This window comes from Topomyia yanbarensis, chromosome 1, assembly GCF_030247195.1.
Source record: "Topomyia yanbarensis strain Yona2022 chromosome 1, ASM3024719v1, whole genome shotgun sequence".
Lineage (NCBI taxonomy): Eukaryota > Metazoa > Arthropoda > Insecta > Diptera > Culicidae > Topomyia > Topomyia yanbarensis.
In genome coordinates, this window is record NC_080670.1 from 34232375 (window position 1) to 34249817 (window position 17443).

The 17443-nt window shown below is 40.2% G+C and overlaps 1 protein-coding gene across 2 annotated transcripts in view; it reads left to right on the forward strand.

Annotated features, from left to right (window-relative positions):
- Positions 1–17443, forward strand: part of LOC131677341 (synaptic vesicle glycoprotein 2B-like) — a 55301-nt gene that overhangs the window by 27357 nt on the left and 10501 nt on the right. For both annotated transcript variants that reach the window (XM_058957087.1, XM_058957088.1), the window contains exons 5-10: positions 10702–10886; positions 10964–11145; positions 11652–11892; positions 11961–12072; positions 12464–12623; positions 12715–12842. In XM_058957087.1, coding sequence (XP_058813070.1) covers positions 10702–10886; positions 10964–11145; positions 11652–11892; positions 11961–12072; positions 12464–12623; positions 12715–12842 — 1008 coding nt within the window. The remainder of the gene's footprint in view (positions 1–10701; positions 10887–10963; positions 11146–11651; positions 11893–11960; positions 12073–12463; positions 12624–12714; positions 12843–17443) is intronic.

Consider the following 17443-nt stretch of genomic DNA (forward strand, 5'->3'; position numbering starts at 1 on the left):
CGAATGAAGAACTACTCGCAGTGGCTAAATCCCTAGCAATGAACAAAGCTCCAGGGCCGGATGGAGTTCCAAACAACGCTCTCAAGGCAGCGATCATAGCGAACCCGAACATGTTCAGGCTAGCTATGCAGAGATGCCTTGACGAGTGCCGTTTCCCCGATAGATGGAAAAGGCAGAAACTGGTGCTGTTGCCGAAGCCCGGGAAGCCGCCAGGCGACCCATCGGCGTACAGACCAATCTGTCTGATAGACACGACTGGCAAACTGCTTGAGAGGATCATCCTCAACAGGCTCGATCCTAGGCCCGGTGCTATGGAACCTCATGTATGACGGGGTTCTGAGACTGAAGTTCCCTCCTGGGGTCAAGATCGTCGGCTTTGCCGACGACGTAACCTTGGAGGTCTACGGGGAGTCAATTTCTGAGGTAGAACTAACCGCAGAACACGCGATTAGCACGGTGGAGGAATGGATGAGCGCGAGAGGCCTGGAGCTCGCTCATCATAAGACGGAGGTAGTTATCGTCAACAACCGCAAGTCGGCACAACATGCAGTTATCCATGTGGGAGAAGTCGCGATCACTTCACAGCGAAGTCTGAAGTCTCTCGGAGTCATTATAGACGACAAGCTGACCTTCGGCAGCCATGTCGACTATACGTGCAAGAGAGCGTCGACTGCTGTTGCGGCACTATCGAGAATGATGTCCAACAGCTCAAAGGTGTGCGCCAGTAGACGTAGGTTACTGGCAGGCGTTGCCGTATCTATCCTCAGGTACGGCGGCCCGTCATGGTCAAGAGCACTGAGGGTAACCAGTTACCTACAGAAACTGGAGAGCACCTACCGCGTGATGTGCCTCAGAGTGATATCTGCCTACCGCACGGTATCACACGATGCATCCTGCGTGATAGCGAGCATGATGCCAGTCGGGCTGGTCATTCGGGAAGATGAGGAGTGCTTTGAGCTACGTGGAAATAGGGGAGCCCGCGAGCGCACCAGGGTGACCTCGGTCGCCAGATGGCAGCGTGAGTGGGATCACTCCTCGAAAGGTAGGTGGACCCACCGGCTGATACCTAGCATATCGAGCTGGGTGGGAAGACCCCATGGGGAAGTTCACTTCCACCTGACACAATTCCTGTCAGGCCATGGCTGTTTCCGTCAGTACCTCCACAGGTTCGGGCACGCAGAGGTCCCAGTCTGCCCGGACTGCCCAGGTGTAGATGAAACTGCCGAACACATACTGTTCGTATGTCATCGGTTCGACGTCGAAAGAAGAGCAATGCTTGACGTCTGTGGCTGGGACACAACCCCGGATACCCTTATTCAGCGGATGTGTCAAACGGTGGAGAAGTGGAACGCAGTCTCGGCTGCTACCATCCAGATTGCCAGTAGGCTACAGGTAATCTGGCGAACCGAGCAACAGATGGCGGGCACGGCTAACTAGTGATTGGTTAGCTGGAGCGAAAAAGGCCAAGCGCAAAATAAGAGAGTGAATGGTCTGTTCATGCCGAGGTAGGTTGGCGCAGCGAATGACAACCGCGTAAGGGGTAAACCCAGCCACCCCGAAGCAAGATAGAAGAGTGAGTGTATAGGCGTATAAGTGGACTGCCTCATGCCAAGACGGGAGGGTCGTAGCGTAGTATGTTGGAACTAAGCTATCGATGCCTCATGGCGTGGCAGAGGAGTGAAAGGGTGAGCATCCAAGTCAGTCTCACATTGCATGTTAAGGGTGAGCATAAAAGTCAGCCTCACAGGTTGGTAGAGGCTAGCACAAAAGTCAGCCTAGCAAGGAATGAAAAAGGTGAGCACAAAAGTCAGCCTCGCATGGTATGTCAGAAGTGGGGCCTAAGAAAAATGTCCCACATGGGATGCCAGAGGGAGTGACAAAGGTACAATAGAGTGGCACGTTTGAGAGTGAATCAGGTGATAGGGTGAGCACCCAAGTCAGCCTCACATGGATGGGTAGGGCGAGCACAAAAGTAAGCCTAGCAAGGAATGAGTAAGGTGAGCACACAAGTCAGCCTCGCATGGAACGTAAAAGGTGAGCACAAAAGTCAGCCTCATGTGGGAGTGTTTGAGAGTGAATCAAAGTGTGATTGAGAGAGCACCCAAGTAAGCCTCATACAGGATGTATGATCGCGCGAGTGAGAGTGAATGAGTACATTCAGTACAGCCATCCCCCCAGAAGTAATACCGAGAGGTAGTTCCTGGGAGGAATGATGGCGGAGCCCAATGGAGTTTAGTCGGTATTAATGGCTGGTCACCATTCGAGTCCGACACGCCCCCAGTGCACCCAGTGTGGTAGATTGGACCCTACCGTTAGCACGTGTACTGGGCTAGGACATAAAGGTCTTCTCCATTGTAAAAAAAAAAGAAAAAAAAAACACATACACATACACATACACATACACATACACATACACATACACATACACATGCACATGCACATGCACATGCACATGCACATGCACATGCACATGCACATGCACATGCACATGCACATGCACATGCACATGCACATGCACATGCACATGCACATGCACATGCACATGCACATGCACATGCACATGCACATGCACATGCACATGCACATGCACATGCACATGCACATGCACATGCACATGCACATGCACATGCACATGCACATGCACATGCACATATACATACACATACACATACACATACACATACACATACACATACACATACACATACACATACACATACACATACACATACACATACACATACACATACACATACACATACACATACACACACACATACACATACACATACACATACACATACACATACACATACACATACACATACACATACACATACACATACACATACACATACACATACACATACACATACACATACACATACACATACACATACACATACACATACACATACACATACACATACACATACACATACACATACACATACACATACACATACACATACACTTACACATACACATACACATACACATACACATACACATACACATACACATACACATACACATACACATACACATACACATACACATACACATGCACATGCACATGCACATGCACATACACATGCACATGCACATGCACATGCACATGCACATGCACATGCACATGCACATGCACATACACATACACATACACATACACATACACATACACATACACACACACATACACATACACATACACATACACATACACATACACATACACATACACATACACATACACATGCACATGCACATACACATACACATACACATACACATACACATACACATACACATACACATACACATACACATACACATACACATACACATACACATACACACACACATACAGACTTTTTCCGATCTCGACGAACTGAGTTGAATGGGATATGACACTCGGCCCTCCGGGCCGGGATTAGGTTGGCGTTTTTCAGACTGATTGCATAACCTTTCTATATGAGAAAGGCAAAAATAGACTGGCTTGTTCAGAAAATATATTTAAAACCATTAGCTCTATATTAAGGACTATGATAAGGAAGCCCACACTCGCCAAACGAAATATTCAGTTAATGGCTAAACTAATAGAATCATTAAAAAATTAAATTATTTAAATGTCATTGCCGTGCAAACTTAGTGCAACGGGATTTAATTTATATTATGGGATCAATGCAGGACTAGAACTGAAAAAATTACTTCCCCAGTATAGCGTTGTATTTTATAATTTCGAACAGTTTTGTTTTTAAAATTTAAAGTGGTATACACAGCCGTTCTATTTGTTGCTTAATTTGAACTGTATTCTAAATGTGATTGTTTCCGTTCCAATTCCAATTTGAAACTCTTATATACAACCCTACGCTGCTGAGTTTGCCCCAAGAAATTTGATTGATATAAAATAGTAATGCTTGTAAACATGTGATAAAAATAAAAACTAATTAGTGACGGCTCTAACATATCTCAATCTCCTCACCCACCAAAGTATCCAATTAACCCCCGCTTTTAGGAATCGGACCATGCTTTAGAAATACCTACAGAAGCAGTTTATCAGATGCCTTAGATGCCAACCAAATGCACACACAAGCATAAAAATAACTTGATTTTTCCTTGCGCAAACTCACAAGCAGCAACCACACGTCGCACCCTGAAGCGTGTTGAACTCAATCCAAATCCACCTTACCCACCGACATTGCGAATCATCGTGTGTGCACGTCTCGAACCTCGCAGTAGCAGAGGTGCCAGATACACAGATTAATCTGTGTTTCACAGATTTTAAATGTTCTGCAAAGATTTTAAGAACTGCAAGATTTCCACAGTTTTCTGTTTTAATGCACAGTTTTCTGTTACAAAGCACAGACTAGCAAAGATATCTATATTTTTGACGTCGCGCTCGATTTTTGCCTAAAAAAGAAAAGTTTTCGGGTCCTCCCAACCCTATTTTGGCCCTTCGATAAGAGCAATAATATGAAAGTAACCTGATACTTGAATTCAGTCTACTGTAAGTATACCCGCATCCACTGGTAATGCCTTGAACTGATGGTGGCTTCCTACCACATACATACATACAAAAAAATTCAAGTTTCCACTTCTTGTTTTCAGACAAATTTGTACATTTTCCTTAACACAGATTTTTACATAGGCTGCGTACAGATTTTAAAAAATATAACCTGGCATCCCTGCACAGCAGCATGAAAAGCGCACGATAAACTTTGCACACAGCAAAGAAACGGGAGCAACTCCATAGACGGTTATCGATGTTTAACCGCTTATTGCGAGAGGCATGATGTTGCTCGTTTGGCATGCGTGCGCCGAATGATTTATAACTTATATTATTTATAATTTATAACTTCACGTATTTGACTGTGTCGCTTAGATGCCCCATAATGACGGCTCTGGCTGACCAACAAGCGATCTGCGTGTAACGGGCAATTGCAATCATGTTGCATCTGATACGGTGTCAAAACGCAAACTGATTATTTTGTCCTTTTTTCATAAATTTTTGTTTATTTCATATGGCGTTTTATGTCTAATTACATGTTGTACATAGTAAGTGATCAGCAATTTATTTGCTATTTGGTTAATTTTTAGTGATATGTTTCTTATTTTGCCTTTTAAGTATGATGATAATTCATTTATTAACCCTTTCATGCCCAACTTTTTTCTAGTGCATGTAGCGTTTCAAAACTATTTTTCCTTGAAAACGGTGGGGTCAAGAAACACGAAAAGCCTTTTTTTTATAAAGATAGGTGCTTTCCTCGCAGTGCTAGAAGCTGCTCAATTTTTACCTTCCAATGCTCATTACAATTCTCCTAAAATATTTACCACAGTTCAATTTCGTGAAAAACGTAGCCAAAGACAGTCTAAATTTATAGGTTTTATCAGTTTTCAATAATATTGTAACATAACGAAGATATATGAAAAATTCATTTTCGATCGTTAACGTAAACTGTCTCTGGCAGCACTGCTTCATCGGAACCCAATCATACTAATTGCAATAACTTCAGTTCTAGAGCCAATCCTTTTAACTGTTAATACTCAAATGAAAGGCAATAGTCACATTTATGAACCTTACTTGTTTTTGTGAGGAAATCTTGCCTCAATCAAAAGTTATAGCTGTTTAAAAACGTTGTTGTCCACAAACAACATGGGCATGAATGGGTTAAAGAAAATCCTATCTATCTAATTCTAACTTTGAAACTAACTTCAAACCAACACATTAATTTTTTTAATTATTGCGCTTTCTGGGGTGAGGCACCTTTCTAAAAATTTTGCGCTGAATTGTTGGAATTTATATTTTAGGGTAGGCCAGTTCATGTACCTCACTAGTTCTCGTCCAGGGGAGCAGATTTAGGGTCGTCTTTGGGTTTTTTTGTATGCACTGGAGCCTCAGTCAATGGATTTGGGCACAATGCCTCCATACGGGTACTGCATAAGCGAAGGCAGGGCATATTATTTGTAGGCACCTATTTGATTTTTGGCGCTTGTTTTAGATGTTCCACATATCAGCGGATACAAGGACCGGACGAGTCTGTTGCATTTGTTGATGGTTCTGTTTGCCGATGAAAAGGCGGTTTCAGTTCACATTACTCGTCGGCGAACAGAACCGCTGTGCTTACTATCGAGAAACTACCAGGTACTAGCCAGTTGTTTATCGTTCATGCAAGATGTTTGACTTTTTGGATTTTAGTGTCTACCTAGCGCCAACTTGTTGCTGGATTGGACTTATGCCAAACAATTTGATCCCAAAATTTTTCCGGTTTGAGAATTTTGCATTGCTCAATATACTTAATCCTCGTCAAACAAGCAGTTCCAATTTGCGATGTTAACGTTTTTCACTTTTTCTTTGCGAGGTTGGTAGCCACCACGTTCAGTTCAGCTGTTCAGTTCGGCGCGAACGCAGAATGACGATGACCTCGGGCACCAAAATCACTAGTTGCTTAAAGACAGCTCATGTTATAAAGAAGGAATGGAATGCGAAAGAATAAGAAACTGCGTAAAAAATTATCCCTTACGTTTAATGCCTTTCAATATTGGATACTTTCGACCTATTGTCCTTTTGGACCTTTTGTCCTTTAGACCTTTTGTCTTTCGACCATTTGACTTTCGACTTTTTGTCTATTCGACCTTTTGTCTTTCGACATTTTGACCCTAAACCGTTTACCCAATGTCACGTCAGGTTGATATACAGTAGCAGTGGCTTCTTTGACCAGTTGTTCTTGATACAATTCGTCAAAAGCAGCCGACAACCCCAGTGCAGCTGCAGCACTGAAGCGAAGCTGAGCCGTGAAACGTGTCTGACCGTTGGATACTCGTTGGCTGTTGTGGGAAAGGGCCTCCAGATTCGATACTGTTCGGCGCGGCTACAACGCGGAATACTGGGCTGCTGCGAAGAGGGAATGCCGACGAATATTTCGACGATAACTGGTATGGTTGTTCACTGGCGCCTTCTGACGGATGCCGATGAATCGGTTTGATCGCATGTCGCAATAGTATGATCCTTTGCGTATCGGTCACACCGCGGGTTCCCGTAGCAATTTTTTTGTGCTGTGCTAAAATCTCAGGCAGTTCGTGACCTGAATAACATCATAGTGCTGTGATCGATACGGCTTCCACGACACGATGACTCGGACCAGGTCCCGAAGGCTTTTAGAGCAGTGATAGTTGGCTGCCTTTGAATCAAGAACAAGTGGTCGAAGAAGCTGCTGTACATTGCATCAACCTGACGTGTCATTGGGTTTAGGGACAAAATGTCGAAAGACAAAAGGTCCAATAGACAATTCCATTCCTTCTTTATAACATGAGCTGTTTGTTATATGATGAGTGATCTGCTAATTATATTCCTTTCCCAATAATGGTTTGCGATTTCATATTCGAATCGCCTGTCGCAATCAATTATACACAAATTAGTATTGGAATATTACTTGCATTACAACAATTACTCTCCTGCTTTAAAAATGATGAACTATGATTGGTATTCGACATTTTTAATTCTATACATAATATTGTTGAACTTTTTTTTTGTTTCATTATAATATACAATGAATTCTAAATATATTACAAACTATTTTTCTAGGCTTAAATGATGTTTAAAAAAATACAAATTCACCTTTGTTTGAACTTTGCCAATCCTTTAGTTTTATTTATGAATATTTTAGCTGTAATATTTGATTTTCTGTTCCTTGAAGGTTATTTTTTCAAAAAAAAAAAAATTGAAGGGCTAAAAATTTGGTTTAGACTTTAAATTTACCTGACCTTTTGTCCTTCGACATTTTGTCTTTCGACCATTTGCCCTCTCAACCTTTTGTATTTTCGACCTTTTGTACTTTCGACCTTTTGTCCGTTCGACCTTTTGTCTATCGACCTTTTGTCAAAGATTCGGGTAATCTCCCGATCAGAAACACATAACAGAAATCTTTCAAAACTATATCTCGCATTGTTACTTGTTATAAATTTGTGTTATTTTAACTACTATCGAGACTTAATTTATAACACGACATGTTACAAAAATTGTGTTCTGTTATAATCTTGTTATTGTATTCTGATCGGGGCAGCTACCGGTTTTAAACCAAGATTTACGAACTCAGTCTTCACTGCTGCCGCATTGAAAGTAGGCAATCTATGTATGGAACCATTCATAAATTAGATAACGCTTTTGGGGGGGAGAGGGTACGACAAGTTGTGACATAAGGAGGAGGAAGAGTAAGCAAGATCGCAACGTAACATATTTTCACCGAAGAAATTTTTTTTTCAAGAAATTTATTATATAATAGAGGACGGGGGGGGGGGGTCGAAATTTGTGACAGTTTGATACATGTGGGGAAAGGGGAGTCAATTTTGGGTAATTTTTGCGTTACGTAATTTATGAATGGTCCCTAAAACCACCTTCAGTGGCTTGGCTGACGGCAAATCCAGAATGTACCCAGAAAGTACATCCGGAAACTGAGCCGGAATGCTGATTAGTTCTAATTAGTATTCCGACTCCAGTAACACAACCGATTCTAATCAGAAACGATTGTGTAACTGGAGTCGGAATACTAACCAAACAGAATTCCGGCTTAACTTTATCGGCCAGAATTCCACTCCGCTGGTGTTTTGAAATGTTCAAATTCCAAACTGGAATTTACATGAAACATGGCTTATACCCCTGCTTTTCTTACTCAGCTTTGAGCTTGGCGATGTCTTTAACCCATTCATGCCCATGTTGTTTGTGGACAACAACGTTTTTAAGCAGCTATAACTTTTGATTGAAGCAAGATTTGCTCACGAAAACAAGTAAGGCTAATAAATGTGACTATTGGCTTTCATTTGAGTGTGAACAGTTACAAGGATCAGCTCTAGAACTGAAGTTATTGCAATTAGTCTGATTGAACTCCGATGGAGCAGTGCTGCCAGGGACAGTTTACGTTGACGACGGAAAATGAATTTTTCATATAACTTTGGTAAGTGGCAATATTAGTGAAAACTGATAAAACTTATCAATTTAGATTATTTTTGGCTACGTTTTCCACGCAGTTGGACTATTGTAAATTTTCTGGGAGAATTGTAGTGAGCATTGGAAGGTAAAAATTGAGCAGCTTCTAGCACTGCCATGGAAGGACCTACCTTTATGAAAAAAGGTTTTCTGAGTTTCTTGACCTCACCGTTCTCAAGAAAAAATAGTTTTGAAACCCTACATGCATTAGAAAAAAGTTGGGCATGAAAGGGTTAACGGGTGTGAAAAGCGAGCGACTCCGCTCCCTATGTGCGACGATTTCACCGCTTCCATTCTCCTCTGGTAGCAACGTGTGCTGGTTGCTCTGTAGGAGATTATTCCTCGCATCTTGTGTAGATGCGTTGGACGATACCGTCCCATCTTATTTTTCTTCGTGAGCTCAAGCCGACCTGCACTCGAAACTAATGGTTCTTTCACGGCGTCTGTATACGGACGAACGAGATAAGAAACTATGGCAAAGAAGAGCGAAGAAGTAACACGTCTTGGTTGCGCTAGCAAAAGCCGACGAATAGTGACTGATGATGAAGTTTTCTTCTGGGCCATGCCTTATACGTGCGTCGTAGTTAATTTGGCGACACAAGGACCATGCGAACAACGCCAGCTAGCTCGTTCAAGTAGTACGGACCAATCATGGCGCTGATGGTTACTGATTTCACATAATCCATTATTTCCGTTATTTGCACTAATTGTACATTCCATAGAATTAGTTACAAAATATGTGAGCATATTTCCAAACTCACTAAGCAGATAGCGCGAAAATCAAATTTGTTTCCCTTTGTTGCAACGTCAGAAGTATGTATTCTTCTGTGTTGGTTGAACACTAACGCATCATTTGGGAGCTTTACGCTCACAGTTCGAGAGCGAAAAAAAAAACAGATGTATTTTCGCGCCCATAGATTCGTTTTGGATGTAGTGCTTCGAACGTCAGCTTAACATAATATTTGATCGAATAAAAAGTTTTAATGGCAGTGAAATCGAAGCATATTCTGCGATAAGCTTAAAAATCCTCACAGACCTCTGTTTCCGGTAATGGGGGCACCCAATCATCAAACGCTCAAATCACAAGCAAAATCTGTACGCTGCATGGCTATAAATAATTTAAAACTTGTTTCCATCTCAATGATCCGGTTTTTCCAGGGACTAGCGTGAAAGTAGAAGCGGTATAAATAAACGAGAATCAGAGAAAAACTGTTGCCAGGGGGACGATTGTCGAATGGGTTGTCTAAAGATCGGTTACATCACGAGAATTGATTTCCCTCTATGAAACTCGTTATGCAAACAACTCCAGCTACGTTTGAGTGGCTCGGTTTATGACTTCTGGTTGCTTTCAACTATTTTAATATACTTTTTCAGACTGAAATGTGGGTTCTAGCTTTATTCTATGAAGACAATAAAAACGCAAAATAAAATAATTTATGAGTATTGTTAGTACCGATTTAAACGAAATCAAACTTTCATCCTAGGCACACGTTTCCTATTTGTTTTGACTGTAGAGGTGAAAGACCATCGAACTAATTCAGAGAAGGTAATCTATTGGAAATCTGTCGCCAAATCAATAATTTTGTTCGTTCTCTGATGAAACTTTCAAAATGAAATTATGCAAGCGTAAAAATAATGCAGACCAAATGTCGAATCGAATCGTTTTTTGCCGTCTACAAACTAACTTTTTTGCAATCCCTTTCCACCCCTTCGGATAGTGATCCACTCGTGGCAGATCTTTCTGGCTGTGTGCTGCCTGCCCAGTTTGCTGAGCGGCACCTGTGTCATTTTCCTGCCGGAGAGCCCCAAATTTCTGATGTCCAAAGGACGCAACCAGCAAGCGATGACCGTGTTTCAGTCGTTGTACTCACTCAACACCGGAGGCAGCCACATCGAGTATCCGGTAAGCTGACCCGGTAGCTTTCCCTTTTGCCCTTCGTAGCCTAATAATGGTGCGGATTTGTTATTCCTCTTTCACAGATTAAGGAACTGGTGGATGAAACGTTAGTCGACGGAGCGGAAGCAAAGTGCGACGAGAACACGACCGGCTCGAGTTTGAGTGGATTGCGAACGGGGATGCAGCAAATCTTAGCGATGTTCCGGAAGCCACATCTTAGAAATTCACTGCTAGCTTACAGCATTCAGTTTGGAATCCTGTTCGGGTAAGTTGGATGTCTTTATCCCGACACGAACCGAGAAGAGCTTGGAGGAACATTACATCTCATATTATTTGCAAGAAAGTTCTGCTCTGTCATTAGAGATTAAACTTGTTTCAAGTAGTCATTTGCAGCAGCAGCCGGAATAGCCCTTTAATTATGTTGTATCGCATTTCGTGGACTTTGAATTTGAATCAGAAGGTGGGGTGGAGAAGTTAATTGGAACGATGCCTCGCGATGAGTTGGAACGAAAACAATTCTAGGAAATCTTTTGGTGCCTTTCTGACGATTGCATATGAATGATATCATAAAATCAGGAACTCTAATTCCGGATCATTTCGTCTCTACGGGGAAAATCAATATACCACACAATTAAAACAGGGTATACAGCTCGATGTGATGGAAACGCGTAGTAGTTTGTGTGTTTAAAAGTACAAAGCTATTCCGGCTATTCGTTTTGTGGTTTGTAATGGAGCCATCGAGAATTATGTTTCGTCCATCCTTTCATACAGACTCAACACCTTCCGCCTGTGGGTGCCACAGTTGTTTACCATCATCGATGAGTACGAGCAGGATCCGGACCCGAGTTTCCCGACGGATGCGACCCTGTGTGACATGTTGGCTTACAAAGTGAACAAATCGAACAGCCTGCATGGTGGCGCGGCGGTCGGTGCCCACCAAGCAGACCCCCAAGAGATTCATCGGACTGACTTTGATGCTCTCAACATGGACGACGTTGTTCTGTGCGAAGCGGTATGAATAAATTAATGAATGTGTATTACTTACTATACAAACGATGATTATGCTGGTGACTATTTCAGACGACCGAGGGCAGCATGTACCTGAATTCATTAATCATTGGCATGGTTGGCGTTTGTGCTTATCTGATCACCACGGTAATGATTAATACCATCGGCAACCGGAATATTTTAGGTGAGCTAATGTCTTCCAGGTCAGCATGCAACTAATTTCAGCTAACATTACATCTCTCACAACAATGCAATTTGTATGAACGGTCACGAGCTACAGTAGATACAAATCATGAAAACTGAATTAGTTTTCTCACAAACAGACGAAATGAAAGGATTGCTTGGAAGTTTGCCACATGAGTTCTTGCTGTAAAGTCCATATAAAACCTTCATTCAACTCCGCTAGACAAAAAATTACGACAATCATCACTCCAAAAAATGCATCCCTTACTAACATAACGTGCTACCTTCAATCTCCACCGGGCTAATTTCGGCAAGAGAGTAACAATTCTAGAAACTGCGCCGCGTTGCAACTGAATTCATTATGATCTTTCACCTCGCCTCCCCCCAAACAGTGTACGGTCTGCTGGCATCAGGCACCTGCGGTCTATCGCTGTACTGGGCCAAAAGCTCGCTGAGCATCCTGGCCCTGTCCTCGGCGTACATCACAATCGCCAGCATCGGTTCGACGGCTCTGGTTGGGTCCGTTGTGGCCATGTTTCCCACGTCGATGCGGTAACGTTCCGTCGAAAGCACCAGCCGCCACCATAAATACGGTTTTTAATTTGTATTCTGTTCTTTACACATTCCCCCATTTTTGGCACAGGACGATGGTCGTTTCACTGACGATGATGTTCGGGCGGACCGGGTCCATCATCGGTAATCTGCTGTTTCCCTATCTGATGTCGCTGGGCTGCTGGCCGCCGTTCCTGATGATTGGAATTATTCAGATCGGTGAGTAGAATGAATGGGTGCTTAGAGTGACAGATACCTAAGGGCGAGGCTTGTTGGGCTATCAATTGCGCTTTACGCCGGAGTAGCCGAACAATCAAAATCGCAAAAATAACAAAAAATACATAATGAATATACAAAAATAACGATAATTAGAAACATAACAAATCCAAAAATGAGATAATGTAAATAAAAGAAGGAGAAAGCAAACAAAGTTTTTAAAAAGTTAAACCCATACAAAAATCAATAAAAAGTAAAAAAATGAAAAAAACAGAACAAATAAAAAGAAAATAATAGTCGAAGCTGAAAAACCAAGGAAGACGGATAGAAGAATAAAAGTAATACAAGATAAAAGTAAAAAATTGAATTTAAATGAAAGAATATAAAAAACACAATACAGAAAAAGTAGTACTGGATATGAAATAAAGTAAAAAAAAAATGTAAATGAACAAAAAAAATCTGATGTCGCCGTTTCTCGTAATTGGAACTAATCAGATTTTTGAGTAGAATGAAGGATGCTTTGAATTATATAAAGTTGCATAAAAAATAAAAAGAAGAAGAATAAGGGTCATATAACATAGAAAGTTGAGGAACATAGGGAATATAAAAAAGGTATTGCTTAAAAAAGTGGCAAAATAGAAATAAAAACAAAACAGAAAAATATTGAAACTAAAAATAAAAACAATACTTAGGTAGAATGAAACGAAATAGAACACCAAATAGCGAAGAAAGGCAAAACTCAATACACGAAAAGAAAATGTAAAAGAAGTTCAACACAAAAACTATAAAAGCTAACTAAAAATAAAATATACAGAATAATATAACAAATAAATGTGAACGTATCAAAAATCGAAAAATAAAGCATTTCGTCCAAGAAATAAAGAAAAACAAAGAAACTAAAGATAAAAGAAAAAATAGGAAAATGAAGAATTATGTCGCTTAAATGCAATTCTTCGTTATTGGCAAGTTTCAGATCAATGAATAGAACGGAGGGTACATATACTCTAAGGCGATTTAATGGGCTATACGGAACTGGTCTATCAAATTAGCTAAAATAGCATAAAAAAAACAAGAAAGACAAGAATTAAAAAAAACGGTAAACTAGAAAGAATTCAATAATTTTAAAAAACTGTTGAAGAGGATGGGCATTAGACTGGCCAGAAAAAAATGAATTTTTGAAAACTCAATCGGCCCACCCCTGAGTCGATTTATAGTCCCACCAGAAGTACTTGCACCAAATTTGAAGCAAATCGGTCAAGTCTAGCTACCGGACCAACGTGCTTAAAGTTTATATGGGATTTTTCAACAATTATTAACAATTATCACTGTAAGTGAAAATAAGAAAGATAATTTCATTGTCTACAACTTTGTCGAAGACTGCTAGTCAATCCGGCTTTATTAAAAGAAGTTATTAAACTTTGAACAAAGTGATGTCTGAGCCAGTTTTGCATGGGTCTAACAGTGCATGGTTGTGTATCAGTACTCGAGTCCCGCGAACTATCCATTTTTGTGAAATAATGGTAAGATTTAGCTGAATAGTATGTTTACAAGAATTATAGTAAGTAAAACGACTTATGTTTTGGTTAGAAAATTTAGTTCTACCTGTTACCGCATAGAGGGCGCCAACACTAACTGAGAAAAACTAGAAATTTGAATCAGGCTGTGAAATAGAAAAAATTAAAGGGTTGTGTACAGGACACGACCACGGTGACATTAAAAATATAGCTTTTTTATCTATCACACATATTGACACACGCTCTTGTTCACTCGCCTGTTTTCATATGTTACAACTTGCTATATACCCTCCCCATTAAAACATAATTTATTGAAGGTCTTTTAACGGTAATCTATTAATTAATCAAGTATCTCACTAGGTGTTTGGCATTATTTGGCTGATCCATCTAGTAAAAATAGGCTGGTCTGTCCAGAAAATATATTCAAAAGAAAAGTTCCATATTGAGAGCTGTGATGAGGAAACCCACGCCCGCCAACGGAAATATACAGATTCTCCATAAAATATGAAATTTCATTTTCCATTTAAATTTTCAATAATGTACTAATGAACTTAAGTAAACAATCTTAAGTGTAAGTTTCTTGATCGATTAGTGGTAGAAAAATGAAATTATTTGATAAATTACATTGTTATGCAACGTTCGCACTACCAGTTAAAACGGGTTTTTATGCTATCTTGGTGACATTTTTCTTGTTGCTAATTATTAAAACGTGTTATAACTCTGTAGTGTAAACATTGTATTATTAAACCAATTCTGCAGCGTTTCATGTTATATAGGTGTTTTATGTGGTAATAGGACTGACATAATTATATCTTCAGTACAGCGGTTTGTTTCATAATTTAAAACAGATTTATTTTAAAATTTAAATTAGTATACCCAACCGTATTTGTTGTATACCTTAAAACGCAATTAGAACTGTGTTTTAGGGGTAGGACAGATATTCTGACTGGTTAAACTGGGAAAACAATTTTAAGTCCAGTAACGCTTAAGACATGGCTTGAATTTGAATCGAAAAAGAACACCCGCTTCAACTGCTGCTGGGACGGTAAGTTCTGTTTTAAAATTTTCCGTTGTGTGCAGTACGAAACAAAAGTGTTTGAAATTAGAAAACAAAAAGTTCTGCTGGGAATGTGATTGTTTCCGATGCAATTACACTCAGATTTTTCACGCAGGGGATACAGGCCGTGTAAATGAAAACCGCGTAAATTTAAAAAAAAACGCGTTAATGAAAACCGCGTAAATTTCAAAATCCGCGTAAAAAACCTGAGTGTACTCTCCTATATAAAATACTACGCTGCTGAACAGTGCAATAACTACAGAAGCACGTTGTCAGATGCCTTACTGATAAAATACATATAACCGAAATATGAAACATGAAAACCAATTGGCTCTTTACCCTACGCAGCTACAAAGCGCCGTAAACATGGATTAACAAGTTACAACGCACACGCATGCATAAAAATAAATATATTTTTTTCAAACGCAACGCTCTTAAGCAGCACACACCGTATTGAATTAAATCCAAACCACCCCGCCCACCCACTTTGCAAATCATTCTGTGACACCATGCTGGTACCCGACAAATCCGCACACGGCCACCGCTGCCGAAAATGCATAGCGTCTACCGCTTATTGTAGTGCCCAGACGCTGCAGCCATGATCTTACCCGTTCGACATAAGAACAAAAACTGATTCAAACTGGTACGCGTCACCTCTATTTATAAACTAACCGTATATGGTTTAGTCACTTAGGTGCGAGTGTGTGCAAATGCCAACGTTACCGAAAATCGATAGCGCTTATTGCATCGCCCGGAGACGACGTTACTCGTGTGGGATAAGAGCAACAACTGATTTAAACGGACATGCGTTGCTTCTATTTATGACTTTTCGTGTTTCATTGAGCAACTAAGCTGCCCTCTTTTGACGGCTGTGTCTGAGAAATCTGCCTCACGAATGGTATTTTTCCCGTTTTTTGTGAACTTTTTAATTTTACCAATTTCCAAAAGTCTACTTTTATTGGGGAGATATTAAATTATTACCAATATTTAAGTTAGGTGTTTCTGAATCGGTTGGTGTATGAATGATTAAAATCCATCTAGTAATATCGGAGTTATAAGCGTGCAAACCTTACATAGTTTCGTTACATGGGAGATAGTTTAGATTTTAGAATGACACCTAGCCCCAGATAGTGGAGTAAGACATTTTTAATGTCAAAATAAGTATCTAAAAAAGTGAGAAAACATTAAATGAAAAAGAATCAGTATAGAAAAAATAGTAAATATTATGCAATAAAATACCAGGCGTTTGGTTTCTTGAACCAAAAGACAAGAGTTCGTCTTCGCTTTCTCGTCAGCAAACCAGAGCTATATTTGCTTCCCGGGACATCACTCGGGACATGTGGCTTTAGGCGTTCACATATGTCGTGTGAACTGTTTGGAATTTTTTGTGTCTAACTAGTGCTAATTTGGGTACTAGTTCAGATACATCGTCTAACTAGACACCCAGATGGTGCTAGTTACTGACGAGATGAATTCGAAACACAAAAACGCTTTTAATCCACCTAACAGTGTGATGAGACATTTCTTATAACTTTCATCACTCTCTTCGGATATTATATCGTTTGAGAACATTTAGAACTTGATGCTTTGGGATGTTTTTGAATACACATACTACATGGGATAGTGGCAGGACTCAGAGAATCGCTCAAATCAGCATAGGACAACATCAGTGCTAGAAATCTCAAACCAAATCAATGGGAAAGCGAAAAAATGACCCATAAAATAGACATACAAACGAATTATTGTTACTGCTCTGTTAATAAAATATCTAAATTGTGGTGGGAAAACTGAATTTTCCTAAAGGGGTTATATATTGTACTGAGCCAAAAAAATCGAAATTTTTTTTGAATCGATTTGAAGCTTATACTTTACTCAAATTTCCAACGCGACTGAGAACTAAGAAATCAACGCTTTTTCTTGAAAAGGGCGATACTAGCAGTAATACCATTCAAAGAAAATCAACAGTGAATATTTCCAGACTTGGTTTTATTTCCTATTTAAGAACTATTGTGTTTTTTGCATCCTAGATTGCA